The following is a 17,830-nucleotide window of genomic DNA, read 5'->3' as shown; positions in this document are numbered from 1 at the left end:
GAGTCACGATACCCTGTCACATCAAGTTTCGGCCAGGGACATAATCTAGTCCAGTAAATGGGTGTCAGGACTAGACGCTAGCACCTGCGGCGGTAATCCTGCCAAGAGCGGAAACGGCACAGAAGGTCGTGGTAAGTGGTGGTGGAGGGTAAGCCGTGAAGATGCCCCGGTCCGTTGGAGATTCTTCTTTAATTCTACAGCGGGCTTACCGCCGTTTGTTTCCATTGGTGGATCTAGCGAGCCGTTACCTTTCATGCATGTTCCCAAAGGAGGCTGATGACGGAGCAGGGTAAGCATTGGTGCATCGCTCCGCCTTACTGCATTCGGGCTTACGCACCGCACCGTAAGCCAGTCGTCCAACCATTGGACTGGCACCGTATACCATACCGTCTAGATCTATTGCGTGATTTGGGTGTCTCAGGCCAGCTGTTAAAACTCCTTTCGCTTTTCACTAATAGCCAGGTTTGCGTATCTTGGTTCTGGTAAGCCAGAGCTGTTTGGACTGCAGCGCCCAACATGTTTTTCAGCATCCAACAATCGTCTTTCTTTGAGGGTGGCCTCCTAACATGGAGCTCAGTCGGGGCGCTTGGAGCCTTGTATCTGACCTACTTGGCCGGGCTTGTCGTATACCGTCTAACACTCCATCCGCTTGCCCGTTTTCCCGGGCCGTTCCTTTGCCGGGTCAGTTTCCTCCCGCAGGCATACTATGAAGCCTACTTGCAAGGAAAATATATTTACCAGATCCCGAAATACCATGAGAAATACGGTAAGCTCGAAAAGATGTAAATATTTATCAAATTCTATTCAGATTTCTGAATTGTGGAATAGGACCTGTTGTAAGACTCAACCCAAATGAAGTCCATATCAACGACATTTCTGTTTTCCATGAGTGAGTGACCCCTTTCATGCAAACAACTCAAGTTCGGTATTCTAACGAAAATCACAGGATCTTTGACCGTACAAAACGGTTTACCAAGGACCCAGCCACATATTCGGTCGGCGTCTCCAATGCCATGACCATGACCATTCCCGTCGAGGCGCACAGGGCGAAGCGCCAAGTCCTGGATCCTGTCTTCTCCAAACGTCGCGTCAACATGATGGAAGACTACATCTATGACGAAATCGACCGCATTTTCCACAAGATAGACGAGTGCACAGGTAAGGGGGAAGAAGTACCCCTGCATGAGATGTTCTATTGCTACACGGTAGGTATTTCATCCCCCCTTTTTGGTCATGCAGGTCAACTAATATCGGGATTCTAGAGCGATGTGGTGTCTGAGCTACTGTTCGGAAAGAGTCTCGACATGATCTCGATGCCCGACTTCAGGCAGAGGGTGAAGGATATGCAGTTCTTCACCAGTGGCGTCTGGACCGCGCTCCACTTGCCCCTTCTGAGGAAGGTCGTGACCGATGGGCCACGATGGCTAGCCGCCAAGCTCAGCGCCACCTATATCAAGATGGTCACGGTAGGTAGATGAATCTCGGGTCTGTTCCCCTGTGTTACCGCTATTCTGACCCTTGTCCTGCAGTACTTTGAGACTCTAGCTCAGGACGCCATGCAGCGGTACAACCCAGACGAAGCATCCAAAAAGAGCCCTCACGAAGAAACCATTTTTGATCGCATGATTACTAACAACCTTCGGAAACGGGAGGAAGCGGTGAAAGAAGGCAGGCACCTCGAAGCCTTGAGTTTCGAGGATCTGGCCGACGAAAGCGCCATGATTCTCAATGGCGGTACAGAGCCTCCAGCGAACCAGATGGCATATGCAACTTACTACTTCCTCAAATACCCAGAGGTGCGGCGGAAGGTTTTGTCGGAGCTTGACGCGGTTGAGACCAATGACCACAGCAGAATGCCACTGCAGAAGCTCGAGAACTTGCCTTACTTCGTGAGTTGGCCGGCCCTACATGGAAATCGTTTTACGATAGCCACATGCTTACATCCTCGCAGACCAGCTTCGTAAAGGAGAGTCTACGCATGGCGACCCTGATACCCGGCCGCCTTCCGCGAACGGTACCCAAAGGCGGCCTTTACGTCCCGGCCATCAAAGACACCATCCCCGAAGGTTATGCTGTAAGTTTCATTGTCGACTGGATGGGATAGACTGAACGGATGAGCTGATACTCCATGAAACTAGGTCGGCGTCTCTCATGACCTGATCCACAAGGACCCTCAACTATTCCCCGAGCCCTACGAGTTCCGGCCCGAGCGCTGGCTGGGGCCAGGGGGCAAAGAGCTTTTGCATTGGCTCGTCTCGTTTTCTTGGGGAAGGACAGACTGTGTAGGGAAAAAGTAAGAAAACACCACCCCCTTTCTTTGTTACCAGGCCGGGTGTCGGGTGGTTTCGATTCTTCATTGCTGACCGGATCTTAGTCTTGCGTACGCTGAGATGTATCTGATGCTGGGTAACTTGTTCCGTCGTTACGACATGGAAATGATGCCTGGGACTGATGAAGCAATGGAATGGTCTGACCGGGTGATTATGCATCCTCACGGGTTCCTACATGTGCAAGCCAAGACAAGGAAAGTTCTCAAGTCTTGATCAGATAGTCCATTTAGTCATTCCTAACCTTATTATCAGAAAGGATGCTGGCCGGGCACAGGGAAACTAGACATGATCAAACACAATACAGATAGGTTATTCACCATGTAAGCCAAAACTCTTGATGAGCTGAGTTGCATTGCCAATGTGCTGCCCCCTGATACGCCGTGTCACTGCACGTACGAAACTCGTAATGATATCAATATTATATCATCCGCACTCAAATATTAATTTACCGACGTATCTGCTTAAAGGATCAGACCCCATGTATCACGCAGGTTCTTCCATAGTTCTACCATTTCACTGGATAGCGTTGGTACCCAATCGCAAACACAAAGAGTTATTATGTTGACAATGCAGTTGTTGGACACGCAACAAAGACGTGACCGGTTCTGGCAGTTCTACCTGCCAAGTATATAAGTGGTTAAAGTGCAGTGTAAAATGCATATGATAGGAAAGGATGGCCAGGGTCGTTTCACAATGGCTACTGACAACCCTACAGCGCCACTTTTACACCAGCCCAAGGCCTTAGAGCCCGGTAAGGAGTATAACAAGTGCTATGAATGCAAAACAAACTTCTGTGAGAAGCCCATGCGGAAGTGTGATGCCTGCAAAACGGTTACGATCCAGCGCAGGGTATCAAAGCTGGGTGGTAGCTCGGAAAAGAAGGGCCCATGCTCCATCTGCAAAGACTGCGGCAAGCGCCCAGCTCTCGGGGCGGGCGTGACCTGCTGCGCTGCTTGCCAGGTCGTCAGGGAAAATCATGACACTGAGACCGCTATCGAGAAACGCAAAAGGTGGGTATCCCAAGGCCTTTGCAGGAGGTGTGGACGCGAGCCGCAAGACGCCAATACCAAGCAGTGCAAGGGATGCAGGGAAAAGTACAACGAGAAATGGAGATCGAGGTGGAGGAATAAACGCGATGGCAACTGCAAAATATGTGGCGTGGCTATGCCCGAAGGGGAGACGAGTGTTTGTGCTGACTGTAGAGTTCGAAGGGCTCGAGGAAGAAAAGCGCGAAGTGACAATGCTCGGAAGGCTGGGATCTGTGTTCGCTGTACCAAGCGCCCCATGTCGCCGGGACGGGTTACATGCGATCCCTGCAATGAAGACGACAAACGCCACCAGCGAACCAGAAAGCAGAAACTAATAAGGGAAAGGGAACGGGAAAGGGAAAGCAAGCAGACTGCTGATGCCCAAAACCCCGATCAGGCGTTGCCAGAAGTCGACCAGGAGGGTGGCGAAGAAGAAGAAGTGCAGGATAGCGAGGATCAGGATCACATGGAGACGGACCTGGGAGACACTGACATGATTGATGAGATTGTATCGGGCGCTGGATTGGACCGCATGACGATTGATTATATAGTAAACTGATGTAACAGTCGCAGGGCAGATGGCTTTATGAATTATTCCCCAGGCGTGTAAGTACTAATGAAGATTTCATATATCGCTGTATTCGGGTCCAATCTATCACTGTTCAAGTCTGTCCATCTCCTCCGCCGCAGCCGCCGCCCCTCTAGCCACCTCCGGACTAATCCCCTCGAGCCCAGCCACGCGACGGAGCGCGGCCTTCCAAAATCCCCAGCGCTCCATGTGAAACCCATCGTCGCCCACGAAGGCGTAGTCGACGACGCCGTCATCCAACCACGGCGGGCAGAAAACCTTTTTGGCCCCATCACGCGCGTACCCCTCCCGGCAAAGCCGGAGCAGCGCGGCGCCGGCCTCGGAGATCCACGGCAGGATTCCCGCGACGTAGAGCTCGGTGCGCCGGAGACCCAGGGGCGTGTCTTCCATGTTCGTTTCCAAGGCTTCGCGCAGGTGCTCGCGCGCTATCACGGTGGCGTAGTTGTAGAAGCGATGGGGTCCGGTCTGGCCGATCTGCGCCAGCCAATGGGCTTGGAACAGGTTGCCGTTGTGGAAGCGCCGTTCCCATGCGTTGATGTAGTCGCTGTGGTCCTCGTAGCTTCCCCTATCGGCTACACCTAATCATCAAAACACCACGGTGAGTCAGCGAAAGTAATTCGACCAGTTGGAGGTTCAATTGTTCGTCGATGCACTACTAACCTGTCATATTGTCGCGCCACCCGAGGATCCAGCCCGGCAGCTCCGACCAAAACGTCTCCCGACCCTCATCCGTCTTGACCGGATTGCCGCCAGCATCGCGGACGTCGATCTTGGAGAGCGCGATGAGAAGGCTCGCAAGTTTCGTGCGGCTCGCGGTGTCGTCGGCGAAGTGCTCAATGGCCCTGCAGAGGACCAGACACGGGCCTTGGGGATATTGCACGCCCTGATTCGGCGCCAGGCGAGGTTCGCATATCTGGGCAATCTCTGATGCAGCAGCCGATGCGTCGATCTCGTCTTGGAGAAGCCTTTGGACAATCAGGATGGTCTGCTTGCTCTCTTTCGTGTGTAGCTCTATCTGCCAATCGAACATGCAGTCGGGGTCGTTGAAGTGGGCGGCTGTCGATGCATATTGTTCGGTCGCCCATTGTTCTAATGCTGAAGGGGAAGGCATTGTGTGTGATCATGGGGTATGTGTAATTGCACCTCTGTTGTCGTCAAGCGAGGTTCAGAGATGGGGCAATGGTATTTGTATGCCCTGATGTTCCTGGGAAATCCTCACAGAAAACCCAGTTCCATATACTTATGTATATGAAGCCTCTATCTCCTTGGTTATTTATTGTCTTAAGGCTGTCAAAGTAGAAAGCTGTTCGGTGTTCTATTTTGGGTTCTGGGTCCCAAATGACGTAAATTGGCTGCTACGGGGCATTGCTGCAGCCAGACACGCAATGGAAATGTTCAGCTGCCCCATCCCGACATCACTGCCCCGACAATGCTGACCGGCAAATGACAGGGCAATATATCGCAAACCTACCCATCAAATATCGGGTAAGTCAACGTAGTAAGGAATCTGGGGTAGACAATGTGGACAGGGAGCATTCACTGCCAGGCAACAGGGACGCCGAGTTACAGTAAGTGATTGACTGTTTCACTAATCTGAAAAGTCCGGATGTGGCTAGCACGCAGCGTAGAGTGAGCCGTGCAGCCAATCAGAAGCTCCACCTACGGGCCATAACCACTCAAATTACTTAGAGAACAAAGAGGCCAGAGACAAGGCGCTCGTATCAACAACAACGACAAATACAGCAATTTGTGTGCGAAGGGTGCTCACTGATACGGAGAGTGACATACCTTCATCCCATTTGTTTTGCTTGGGGACGGTCTCAAACCCATATCAAGGCCCGCGCCATGCCAGAATACCATGCCATTCCGAGGTTGTCCAACCTGATCATGGCAAAAGATCAACATGGATTTGCGTAGGCTTACTCAAACTAGTTTGCCTATTCGACCCCGCGAATGCGGCACAGAAACCGGGGTTGATAGAAGCTTCCCGCCGAGCTATTAATAGACTTTGCGGATTACTGGTTCATTAAGGATACAGCTGATCTTCATGCAGATCGTAAGAGAGTTACGAAGTCACCATCAGCTCCTACACAGGGTAACCGACAATTCCATGTTACAGCCCATCAACCCAAGAATGGCTGAAGCCACGAAGGACGGCGATGGAATATCGTGCATCTATCAGGGCTATCGATGGAAAACTCTTACTACACTCGTGCACAGGTTCGATCGGCTCAACATAGCTAGCAATGATGGCTTCGTGGACTTATAAAGGGGTAGCGAAACCGCCGTCTACTTATCTTCTACCATCATCAACATCAATAATAATCACATCCATCAAGCCAAATTTCCAGAATTTCCTTCCCATTTTAAACCCATCAAAACCGCCATCATGCAGCTCACCAAGACCCTTTTCACCCTCTTCCTGGCCTCGTCCGCTCTGGCAGCCCCTATTGAAAACGACGTGGACGTAACTGCCCGCGATGAGTTTTCCATGCTCGAGGCTCGTGCCACTATCGCTGATGTTACCTGCAAGGGCGGTACGTATATCATGACCGCGAAGCATTTCGATCTCAAGTGACTGACCATACTGTGTGACAGTGGAGGCGAACGATCAGAAGGACTGGAAGGCGGACGAAATCAAGAGCTCGTACAATGCGGGCAAGAAGAACGTTGACTCAAAGACTGGCAAGAAGAAGGACAACGGTAAGTGTCATCCATTCCCGTACGAGGGGGTCGATGACAACCACCAACGCATCATTTCTCTTGCTCATTATTTGTCAGCCCCGTCCCACCTCAAGGAGTTCCGCGGCAACGCCGGAATCCTGGACAAGCTCCCTAGCGACTGCAAGAACATCGCCAAAAAGGACGGGCATCTCTTCGAGTACCGTCTCAAGGGTAGCAACACGGACCGCGTCATCTGGAAGTGGACCAAGGCCTCAGCGAGCCAGAGTTACTGGTACGTTCATTGACTATGCTCGCCTATCTGCGACAGCCGTATGGTTACGTGCAGTAAGCTAACCTCGAGTGTCTTAGCATGACCATCACCCACAGAGGCAAGGAGGATAACGACTTCAGAGCTTGCGCATAAGAGGGAGGCAAAGAATCAGCATGGGATATATTGATGACAGAATTCTTGGCTTGAATATTGGGAGTTTAGCAACGTTTATTGTGCACCGAGGTCGGATAGTTTCAAATGTTCACAAGTTTACATTTGTGAGGGCCCCATGCGGTTGGTTGGTTTGGTCTTTTCATAGTACGAACATGATGCGAAATGGAGGAATATCCTTCATGGCTTTTGGTTACCTGCCTCACGATTGTTTTCTTGTTTACCCATCATTGATGGGTCATGCGTTCTCCTTTGCCATATGCCGCCCGAGCATAGCGTCTCCTATGACTAGTGATCTCCTGTCATAGGAGTATGAACAGTCTTTTTATAAGAGCCAAACAATGCCTTTGTCGTTACTCTTTATGTATTGCACCAGGCCAACATCTTTTGTCAGGTATCTCGGGTTTAAAAGGAATGTTTACCAGGGCATGGTATTTTACGGCATGGGCCCGAGCGTTCCACGGATGAATAAAACAAGGATGTTGTTTTCGGACTATTCTCTAGATATTCCGTACACATAAATAGAAAGGAGAGCAACAAACATGTATCGGCTACCATCGGCCGAATTCGGATCCAAATCCACAGCAGACTTCATGGCTTCCGAGCAGAGTACAATCCAGGACGACCTGGGAATCGACCAGATGTCAAACGCATCTGCAGGCGGGCCAACCCAGCCGACACAGCCTTCTCAAGATCCAGATCCTGAGATAGCTTCGCTAAGGCAGGAAATTGAAGAGGAGAAACAACGTGGCATGTCTGATATCAAGAAATGCCATCAATGCCAGAAAGTCCCGGTTTTTGGCATCAGAAAGTCGTGTGACGGGTGCCTGATTGACCGAGCGGCGAAAACTTTGAGAACGGAGCAGATCCCCTCGGGGCGGCTCTGCCCAAAATGTGGCGAGCGTGCGATAATGGGGAGAAATAGGAGTTGTGATATTTGCCGGATCACCCGCAAACCGTTGACGGAGGAGCAGAAAGAGCGTCGTAAAAGAAACAGTGCCGCTCGAGCCAGCGTCAGACTGGCTAGGGGGCACTGCCGAAAATGCGATACTCCTGCCGTACAAGGGAAGAGGTTTTGTGAGAAGTGCTTAGAAAGGGAAAGGGTGTCTCAGGGTAATGCGCGAGCAAGGGGCTCACAGGTCCTAGCTAGACGGGCGCGGCGCCTGGAAGCACTGGAGAAGGGCTTGTGCGTCCTATGTGCAAACGCACCACCGATGGATGGAAGAGTAAGGTGCGAGCGCTGCACCCAGACAGTAACAGAGTGGACGAGAAGAAGAAAGGAACGTACGCGGAATCCCCTACTCGAAGATGACGAGGACGATGAGGACGACAGGGACGAAAAGGACCTCGACAACGCTGAGAGCAACGAGGAAGACAACAGCGGTGTCGATAACGCCGAGGGTGTAAGCAGGGATTCAAAGGGCCCGGAAGAGCGTAATAGTCTTCGCAATGGAGCCAAAGACCGCTCTCGCAAGTTGGAGAGGCACTGTGTTGATTGTGGTCAGCCCCATGCAAGAAAGCGCAGCCAGCAATGCACGAAGTGCGCTGAAGCAGCCAAATTGGCGAAGGCGAAGAAATCCGCCCAGACGCGAAAGCGGCACGATGATGCGTTAGCCAAGGGACTTTGTGTTCGTTGTAAACTCGGCCCTCCCAGGGCCGGGGCGATTACCTGCGAGCCATGTTTGTTGAGAAAACGAGAGCAGGTTCAACGACGCGCAAGAGCAAAGAAGGATGCCCAATTGCTTTTATCTCACGGCATCATTGATGTGGTAGACAAGGAGGTGCAGAAGAAGCTAACTCCTGCAGAGCAATACCGTGCTCGAAGGTCGGAAGGGCTGTGTGGCGAATGTGGACAGAGGGCGAGGGATGGGAAAGCCTCGTGCGAGATGTGCCATCAAAGGAAAATGAGGCATGTTAACAAACCCGAGATCAAAGCAAGAAGGGCAGCGCTCGATAAACAACGGTACACAGAGGTCCTCAACAAAGGAGTATGCGTGCAGTGCAAGAAGGGACCGGCTACGGTCGGAAAGACGACCTGCGAACCTTGCGGCTTGAAACGTGCACGCCGGAAGGCAGACCTCCGTCACCCAAGCTCTCCATCCCCTGACAAAGGCGATGAGCAGGAGCAAGATGAACCAATGGTGGATGCAAAAGAGGTTAGTGGTTGGGAAGATCACGACGAAACAATGGAAGAGGGTCAGAACGGCAAGGGGGAAGAACTCCTAGATACTTCCTTTGAGGATGCCGACCGGATGGTTATCGATTAAATCATGGACTAGCACTCGTCATGGCTGTTCGGAAGCTGAAGCAGCTTCGTGATGGATAGGCAAGTTCCTTCAAATAAAGCATTTGAGGCATCCCATTTCATAAGCTCACCAAAGCTGTTACTTAGTGGAAGTCAAGGGTATGTAATTAGTAAAGTAGATATAGCAGTGGAGAAATAGAACACATTCGTTTTCGGTCAAATTTGATAAGCCTAGCATGCCTAATCTCAGCGTCTCTGCGCATATATTTACCATATGATTGTATATATTGGCTCACGGCGGAACAAACAGGGGAGGCCTCTCCGTTGTCTTATTTGTCATATCTCTGATTCCAGTTCATAGTGATTTAGCTCATTGGGGGCGGGAGGGAATCACCGAGCTATATCCAGACTTTCCTGTCTTCACTTGGCAGTATCCACTACACACCTCACAGCATCCAACTTTTTAGCAACATCACATCTCCTTCCACCTGATATCATCCGTCGAGGTACGGAGATATAATGTGCTAGTTCAGGAGTACGCGGTTGAAAAGTACTGCTTTGACTCCACATATCTCAAAATAGTCACTCTGCCTAACGAGAGCCCAGTATCCTGTTGTATTGATGGTTGGGACTGTTTCACAGCTCGCCTTGGGATGATCCATAAGCAAAGCCATGGTGTACCGCTTTTCTTCACGGTAACCTCGCTTATCCGGCAATGCGAGAGCACCCAACAACCTAAATTCAAAGAAATGATCAAATTATTGAGATTCTGAGAATCCGCCTGGTCTTTATCCTCTATCCTTTGTTCGCCGGCTTGTGGTTGGTTTTTCCAATAAAAAGTGCAGGTGTCCAAGTTACTGCATAGGCGATGATACTTATTCAAACAATACCATTATTAGGCACCATTATACAACAAAGGGTTGTTTCATTCTATTTCATAGATGTGCATTGCTCATTAAATATAAAGAAACTGGGTAGGGAAACTCATTTGTCCCACTGAAATAGGCGTAACCGACCACGCTCGAGTGAGGATGGTTACTACCGACCCTACACCACTGCTGACGCCACGTCCGCCCTCACAGCCTGAGAAGAAAGGCAAGCTATGCTATAAATGCCGAGAAAACCTGTGCGAAGTAGGCCGCAGAGTCTGTAATACATGTCGAAAGAGCGGGACAGACAATTTACTGAAAGCGCGAAGACCGCACTACGATGCCCGCAAAGCACAAGGGATATGTGTGCAGTGTGGGACCAGAAAGGCAGAAGGCAAACGACTGCTCTGCGATCCATGCAGAGAAACACAGGCGAAATTACGCAGGGAGAGGTACTGCAATATAACCGCCTCTTCGCGCTGCATTTACTGTAAAACACAGTTGTCTGCAGACAGCATAATGGTTTCTTGCGAGTCTTGTAGCGTCACCGTGAACTCCCGAGAGAAAAGAGACGAGACAAGGCTCGAGAGGACGGGAAATGCACTCGCTGCCGTAAACGATCACCAGAAGCCGGAAAAGCAACGTGCCAGGATTGCCGCGGTCACTTGAACAGGTGGAAAGCGGGAAAGCGCGCTTACAGGGAAAAGGGGCACAAGGAGAGACGCGACGGAGGGGCGCAGAATGACGAGCCAACGCTGGACAATCTTCAGGAGAGCGATGGAGATACGCACAGGGAGAAGAAGCCCAAAGGTGATGAGACGCCGGCTGATGGGTCGGGAGCCGATGACATGATGGTGGACGCCTCGGGAGCCAGTAACGATGACATTGAGGTGCATGATATCGTGTCAGGCCACGGCATCGATCGCATGGCGATTGATTACCTCGTCAACTGAAGCTGAAGTCACAGACTTATGCTGACTGGGTTATTTCCAACAGCGGCGGAAAAGCGAACACATGGGACTATCTATATGGTAAGTACATAAGTAACAATTGAAAAAAGGGGAGAGTTCAAGGGTTTAAATGCAGGGGTCGAACTCTGAATGCCTTTGTCTTGCCTATCTTATCAGATCCGACAGGGATTCCTTCGAAGATGGCCCACCCAGGTCCGATCCAGTGCCGAAATGTCGTGTTCAGCCTGCACCAGTAATCTGGCAATCACATATGCTCAATTGCTTAGTGGCATGTGAATTTCGTACGGATTTCGTTGAATTGCCGGGGTTCCTTCCCACCGGATCGCTGTACTACAGGTTAGCCCCATCAATGAATGTAGCATTCGCGAATTTAGACCGTAGGCCAGCTAGGCAGGTGCAACCGTAGACTGTGAGACAGCTTAACTTGAGAAGGGCCCGAAGATGCGGATGAACCAGGACGAGAAAAGCGACAAAGTACCTCAGTTACCAGTTGTTCTAGTAGTTTGCCGATCGCTATGTCTGGTTGATTGAACGACCATGTAATTCCAACATGTGCAAATATGTCAACACAGGACGCCAAGTCCTGTTTCCCCCGAAGCGCCCATCGATGCCCCTCCCAGGAACCCGGCCCCTCCAGGCCCAAAGCAGGCCTAGCGCCGCACCCAAGCCAGGACCTTGGCAGTCTTGGGTGTTTGGCCGTCGCCAAAATTTTTATCAGATCCTTCTTTTAAGTTATCTGATCCGCCGATGGTGGGGTCGTCGCACCACCCTACAGCTTCCCATGTGGTGCTTTTACGACATCAGCGACCGCCGACGTCCAATCGCCGTCCGTCGCGCGAAATAGCGCAACCCAGCCGATGGGGTCGCGTTCGTCGTCATGCGCCTGTATCGGCCGTTTTGCAATGTCAATGTCACCCTTCCCAGTGCCATGGCCCGGTAAAGCGGGGAGAGGGCAGAGTGACGCCCAAGTCGAACCAGGTTGAGCTGGGTGGGCGTCGCATGCCGTCGCCGGGTCGGGTCGCAGGAAAAATGTATGCAGGAATGTTACTTCAACTCACCTTTTCCCACTGTATTCTTAGGATTTCTTCTTATTATTGGTTGCGCGGTTTCCCCTTCCTATCTTTTGTGAGATCGTTCCTGCTTGACGACACGTGATACCCCAAATGCATACAGCAACCGACACCTTAGGGGCCGAGGTGCCTTCTAAGGCGGACAAGTCTATCGAGGAAAAGCAAAACCCCCAGTCAAATGACGACAGTAATGAACATGCCAGCGTGGAAGATCTTGTCAAGATCTGGCAATGGAATACGCCGGTGCCGCCTGCCTTGCAGACCTGCATGCAGGACTTCATAACCGAACAGGCACAGCGAGATCCCGAACGAGCCGCCGTCAATTCCTGGGACGGCGACTTCACCTACGGCGAGGTTGAGCGACTGTCCACACGACTGGCCCACCACCTGGTTTCTATTGGCGTGGGTGCGGGGGTCAATGTTCCCCTGTGTTTCGAAAAGTCGCGATGGACAGTCATTGGTGTCCTGGCCATCATGAAGGCAGGCGGCACGTTCGCCCTAACCGACCCCAGCCAGCCCGAGGGTCGACTGCGCCAGATCGTTGATCAGACAGGTGCCGCGCATATCCTCACATCGGCGTCTCAGAAGGATCTCGGGCAGCGCATTGCGCCGCAGGCCCACCACGTGGTGGTCTCCGCCGAAGAAATGGGCTCCTACGATTCGGCCGCGGCGACAACGCTACCTGTCGTAGCGCCAGCCACGAACCTATATATCCAGTTTACGTCGGGGTCTACGGGCAAGCCCAAGGGCGTCCTCGTCACGCACGAGAACTACACGAGCGGCGCGGTGCCCCGAGCTGATCTGGTGGGGTACCGCCCGCACTCGCGCGTCCTCGATTTCGCATCGTACGCATTCGACGTCTGCATCGACTGCATGCTCTGCACATTAGCTAACGGGGGCTGCCTTTGCATCCCGTCCGAGGCGGACCGCATCAATGACCTGAGCGGGGCAATTCGCAAAATGCAGGTCAACATGGCGCACATGACCCCGTCGGTCGCCCGGGTCCTGGAAGCCGACGTCATCCCCTCGCTCGAGGTCCTGGGTCTCGGCGGCGAGGCCATCTCCAACGGCGACGGCGCCCGGTGGAGCAAGAGTACGACGGTGGTGAATGCCTACGGGCCCTCGGAGTGCACAGTGGGGTGCACCATCAACAACCAGGTGGGCAGGGATGGAAAAGAGCAGGTGACTATCGGAAAGGGTGTTGGTGGCAGCACTTGGATCGTGGATCCGGAAGATCATGATCGTCTTGTGCCTGTGGGTGCTGTAGGCGAGCTCCTGATCGAGGGCCCCATCGTGGGCCCCGGGTACCTCGGTGACACAGAGAAAACATCAGTCGTTTTCATCAACAACCCGAAATTCCTATCAGATGGGTGTCAAGGAGCCTTCCCCGGGCGGAGCGGGCGACTGTATAAGACGGGCGATTTGGTGAAATACGATGTGGACGGTTCCATCATCTTCGTTGGTCGCGGCGACCAGCAGGTCAAGCTCCGTGGGCAGCGGATCGAATTGGCGGAGATTGAACACCACATGCGCGACCAGCTGCCAGCCGGCACGCGTGTGGCCGCCGAGGTCATCAAGCCGGGCGGCTCGGCGGGAGAGCCGACATTGGTGGCTTTCATCTCCGACAAGGCCGGGCTGGTCCCCGCGACAGAGGAGCTTCTGGGCTCGTTCAACTCGGATGTACAGAAGTGTCTGGCGGGCATGAACAGTCTTCTCTCCGAGTATCTGCCAACCTACATGGTGCCGGCCGCCTACCTGCCGCTACAGACCATGCCCCTTTTGGTTTCGGCCAAGACGGACCGCAAGCGACTTCGCGAGTTGGGCGCGTCCATGAGCAGAAGAGACATATCGGCTTTCGCGGCGGCGGTGGTCCCCCGGAAGGCCCCCAGCACGGAGATGGAAAAGCAGCTGGCGCGCTTATGGGGCGAAGTCCTGGGTCCCGACGTAGACATTGGCGCTGCCGACAACTTCTTCAGTCTCGGCGGCGACTCCTTGCGGGCTATGAAGTTGGTGGCCGCGGCTCGGAAAGAACGCGTCTCCCTATCTGTCGCCGACATCTTCGGAAACCCCGTATTGTCGGAGATGGCTGCCGCGGCGAAGACCTGCGATGCGGAAGAGAACTTGACTGTCCCGCCCTTCTCTCTGCTCCCCGGCACATGGGCCCTCGATGTCGCGAAGGTCGAGACTTCGGCGGTGTGCGGCATCAATCCCGAGGACGTGCAAGACATATACCCTTGTTCGCCTCTGCAGGAAGGTCTGATGGCCCTGTCCGCCAAGGTCAGCGAAGCTTACGTAGCCCAGCGCGTCGCCGAGATGCAAGATCTGGAGTCGGCCCAGCGCCTTGCAAAAGCCTTCGAGGTGGCGGCAGCCGATTGCGCCATTCTTCGTACGCGAATCGTGCAGATATCGGGCCAAGGTCTCATGCAAGTTGTGGTGCGTGAGGCGTTCTCGTGTCCGGTAAAAAGCGGGTGCACCTTGAGCGACTACTTGGCTGAAGACAGGAATGACCCTATTCAGTTGGGCGGCACTCTGGTCCGATATGCGATTGTTACCGATGAAAAGGAGACGAGCAAGACGTACTTCGTCCTCACTATGCACCATGCACTGTACGATGGCTGGGCCATGCCCCTGATCGTCGAACGCGTCAACAAAGCTTATCAGGGCATGGCTGTCGAGCGGCCAGCAAACTTCAACAACTTCATCAAATTCCTATTCGAGAACAGTCGCCAAGAGTCCGAGGATTACTGGAGGCAACGCCTGGATGGTGCCGGTGGCGAGCAGTTCCCGCCCCTACCGTATCAGGGGTATCAGCAAAAGGCCGACTCCCTGCTCGAGCACTACGTCGGAGTCGAGAGCCGACTGAACGGAACCACGATTGCTACGGCCATTCGCGGCGCCTGGGCACTCTTGGTGGCTTCCTACACCGCGTCCAGCGACGTCGTGTTCGGCGAGACCCTGACCGGCCGGAACGCCCCGATCGCGGGCGTCGAGCAGATCGAGGGCCCCATGATCGCCACGATTCCGGTCCGCGTCTCCATCGACCGTGACACCACGGTGTCGGAGTACCTCCAGTACATCCACCAGGACTCGGTGCGCGGGATCCCGCACGAGCACTTCGGCCTCCAGCACATCCGCCGCCTGAGCCCTGACGCGCGCGAGGCGTGCGAGCTCCGCACGGGGTTGGTGCTGCACCCGAGCGCCGATGCCGAAGAGGCGGCGACGGCGGCGGCGAACAAGGAGGCCGAGCCCGCCAACGCTTTCGTCCCCGCGAGCGACGAGGAGGCGGCGCAGGAGGCGTTGAAGTTCAACACGTACGCGCTCATGCTCGTGTGCTCGCTCGACCCCAAGGGCTTCCTCATCATGGCGAGCTTCGACTCGCAGACGGTGCAGAGCGGGCAGATGCAGCGGATGTTGGCGCAGCTTGGTCGTCTGGTCCAGCAGTTCTGCGAGGCTCCCAGCAAGCGTATCGCCGAGATTCGAGTCAATGACGACCGGGAGCTCGGGGAGCTTCAGCGATTGAGCCAAGCGAGCGTCGAAAGTCTCGGTCAACTCTCGCAGTTTGCGGATACAAAGGCTACCGAAGTATGGCTTGCCGATCCTTTGAATCTGGAGCAATTGGTACCTCTAGGGGCTACCGGTGAGCTTATACTTAGTTCCGCGGAAGCCACCATGCCTTTCGAAGCTATTGAGGTTCCATCCTGGATCTCTACCAAGACGGGCCAAGCGTACTACCGAACTCAGGCCTTGGCCAAGTTCAAGCCCGATAACTCGCTCCAATTGGTCGAGCGCACCAAGGCAGCAGCGGTGAACAAGGCGCAATCTTCGGCTGTGCGTACAACGAGGGTATCAGCATCGTCCGACAAGCAGCGGAAGCTAAGCAAAGCCTGGAGTCGCATCTTGGGGGTTCCCGAGGAAGAGATCGGCCTCGAAGACAGCTTCTTCTTGCTGGGCGGCGATTCCATTGGCGCGATGAAGCTCGTTGCCGAAGCCAGGACGGAAGGTTTTGAATTGACTGTAGCCAACGTCTTCAAGTATCGCACGCTCTACGATATGGCGGGTGCCATGAAAGAGACCAAGGCCAAAGCTAAGAGCAGCCAGGGGCATTCCATTAAGCCCCTATCGCTCCTCAAGAAAGCTGACCCCTCCAGTTTTGTGGCCCAGTCCATTCAGCCGCTCCTTGCTAACCCGGACTGGGTGATCAAGGACGTATATCCTACGAGGCCCCTCCAACACGTGGCCGTCAATGGCACGGTCAAATTCCCGCGTTATTCGGCTCGTTACGAACTCCTCCACATGGAGGGAGGGATTGACAAGTACCGCCTGGTGGAAAGCTGCCAAGAGCTGATCAAACGCAACGAGATCCTGCGCACCGTATTCGTAGAGACCGACGGCCAATGCTTCGGCGTCGTCCTCGAGTCCATGACGGCCGAGGTCGAGCACCACGTGGTCGAGGAGGGCGGCGACATGGCCTCCTTCACCAAGGAGCTCTGTGACCGCGACATCCAGACCGAGATGCCGCACGGCTCCGCCTTTGTCAAGTTCCTGACGGTGCAGCACGGGGACGCCACCTGCCTGGCCCTCCGCATCTCCCACTCCCAGTACGACGAAATCTGCCTCGTGGCCCTGTTGCGCCAGCTAAACGCCATCTACGACGGGCGCTCGACCAACGACACGGTGCCCTTCTCCAATTTCGTATACCACACCGTGGAGACGGCGATTCCCGAGAGCGTGCCCTACTGGAGGGAGCTCCTCAAGGGGTCCAAGGGCCTCTCGATCCTGCGCCCCGACATCCCGCTCACGGGCGCCGGCATCCCCGACGCCGTGACGCGCACCGTCAGCATCGCGGCGCGGCAGCGCGACATCACGGTCGCGACGCTGCCGACGGCGGCGTGGGCGCTGTGTCTGGCGCGCCGGCTGAAGACGCGCGACGTCGTCTTTGGCGAGGTCGTCAGCGGGCGCCACGTCGACCTGCCCGGCGACGGCGGCGCCGACGCCGTCATGGGTCCCACCTGGCAGTACGTCCCCATGCGTGTGCGATTTGGCGGCCCCAACGAGGATTCTAGCTGGACGGGTCTCGACCTGCTCCGCTACGTGCAGCACCAGCACATCGCGGGCGCCTCGCACGAGGGCATGGGTCTGCGCGAGATCGTGCCGCTGTGCACCGACTGGCCCGCCCCCGCCTCGTCGGACATCCGCGACGAGTACTGGTTCGACTCGGTCGTGCACCAGGATGTCTACCACGTCGAGACGATGCGCATGGGCGGCGTGCCGTGCCGGCTCGAGACGGTCTACCCGCACTACGAGCCGCTGCGCGAGTGGAAGATCCAGGCCTTCGTCCAGGGCGACGAGCTCATGTTCGAGGTCGTCACGTTCAAGGAGTGGATCGGCGTCGCCGAGGAGCTGTTGGATGAGCTCGAGGGGATCATGGAGGGGTTGGTGAGGCGGCCGGAGGAGGTTGTTTTTTCTTAGATGTTGCTGTTTTTCTTCCTTTGCCTTCTTCTTGATACTTTATTCGTTTTAAGGGGGTTCGATATAGGTCGATAGAGATTTCTTGCAATGTACTTTTGTTATGATGTTCCACTGTCACTCGACTCGTCGCATCTTCTCCCGACCGCGACTTTG

General features: G+C 54.3%; 7 protein-coding genes across 7 annotated transcripts; 6 read left to right on the top strand and 1 right to left on the bottom strand.

Annotated features, from left to right (window-relative positions):
* Nucleotides 1–516: 516 nt before the first annotated feature.
* Nucleotides 517–2,297, top strand: PG985_003902 (uncharacterized protein; the record flags this gene model as incomplete). Its single annotated transcript, XM_066823671.1, has 7 exons — nt 517–766; nt 829–889; nt 947–1,205; nt 1,263–1,466; nt 1,530–1,889; nt 1,952–2,074; nt 2,139–2,297. 7 exons carry the CDS (start codon nt 517–519, stop codon nt 2,295–2,297), a joined length of 1,416 nt encoding a protein of 471 aa, XP_066686831.1.
* A 726-nt stretch (nt 2,298–3,023) lies between these two features.
* Nucleotides 3,024–3,917, top strand: PG985_003901 (uncharacterized protein; the record flags this gene model as incomplete). The annotated part of the gene is made up of 1 exon (XM_066823670.1): nt 3,024–3,917. The coding sequence occupies one exon, from the start codon at nt 3,024–3,026 to the stop codon at nt 3,915–3,917; it is 894 nt and encodes a 297-aa protein (XP_066686830.1).
* A 96-nt stretch (nt 3,918–4,013) lies between these two features.
* On the bottom strand, nt 4,014–5,058 carry PG985_003900 (uncharacterized protein; the record flags this gene model as incomplete). The annotated part of the gene is made up of 2 exons (XM_066823669.1): nt 4,014–4,519; nt 4,608–5,058. 2 exons carry the CDS (start codon nt 5,056–5,058, stop codon nt 4,014–4,016), a joined length of 957 nt encoding a protein of 318 aa, XP_066686829.1.
* Nucleotides 5,059–6,336: 1,278 nt separating this feature from the next.
* On the top strand, nt 6,337–7,035 carry PG985_003899 (uncharacterized protein; the record flags this gene model as incomplete). The annotated part of the gene is made up of 4 exons (XM_066823668.1): nt 6,337–6,484; nt 6,546–6,650; nt 6,729–6,903; nt 6,981–7,035. The coding sequence occupies 4 exons, from the start codon at nt 6,337–6,339 to the stop codon at nt 7,033–7,035; spliced, it is 483 nt and encodes a 160-aa protein (XP_066686828.1).
* A 560-nt stretch (nt 7,036–7,595) lies between these two features.
* On the top strand, nt 7,596–9,320 carry PG985_003898 (uncharacterized protein; the record flags this gene model as incomplete). Its single annotated transcript, XM_066823667.1, has 1 exon — nt 7,596–9,320. The coding sequence occupies one exon, from the start codon at nt 7,596–7,598 to the stop codon at nt 9,318–9,320; it is 1,725 nt and encodes a 574-aa protein (XP_066686827.1).
* A 1,263-nt stretch (nt 9,321–10,583) lies between these two features.
* On the top strand, nt 10,584–11,120 carry PG985_003897 (uncharacterized protein; the record flags this gene model as incomplete). The annotated part of the gene is made up of 2 exons (XM_066823666.1): nt 10,584–10,619; nt 10,710–11,120. 2 exons carry the CDS (start codon nt 10,584–10,586, stop codon nt 11,118–11,120), a joined length of 447 nt encoding a protein of 148 aa, XP_066686826.1.
* A 1,181-nt stretch (nt 11,121–12,301) lies between these two features.
* Nucleotides 12,302–17,677, top strand: PG985_003896 (AMP-binding enzyme; the record flags this gene model as incomplete). The annotated part of the gene is made up of 1 exon (XM_066823665.1): nt 12,302–17,677. The coding sequence occupies one exon, from the start codon at nt 12,302–12,304 to the stop codon at nt 17,675–17,677; it is 5,376 nt and encodes a 1,791-aa protein (XP_066686825.1).
* Between the last annotated feature and the right edge of the window lie 153 nt (nt 17,678–17,830).

Source organism: Apiospora marii (genome assembly GCF_038362585.1).
Source record: "Apiospora marii strain CBS 49790 chromosome Unknown utg000003l_segment0_segment0, whole genome shotgun sequence".
NCBI lineage: Eukaryota > Fungi > Ascomycota > Sordariomycetes > Amphisphaeriales > Apiosporaceae > Apiospora > Apiospora marii.
This window is presented reverse-complemented; position numbering and strand designations above follow the sequence as displayed.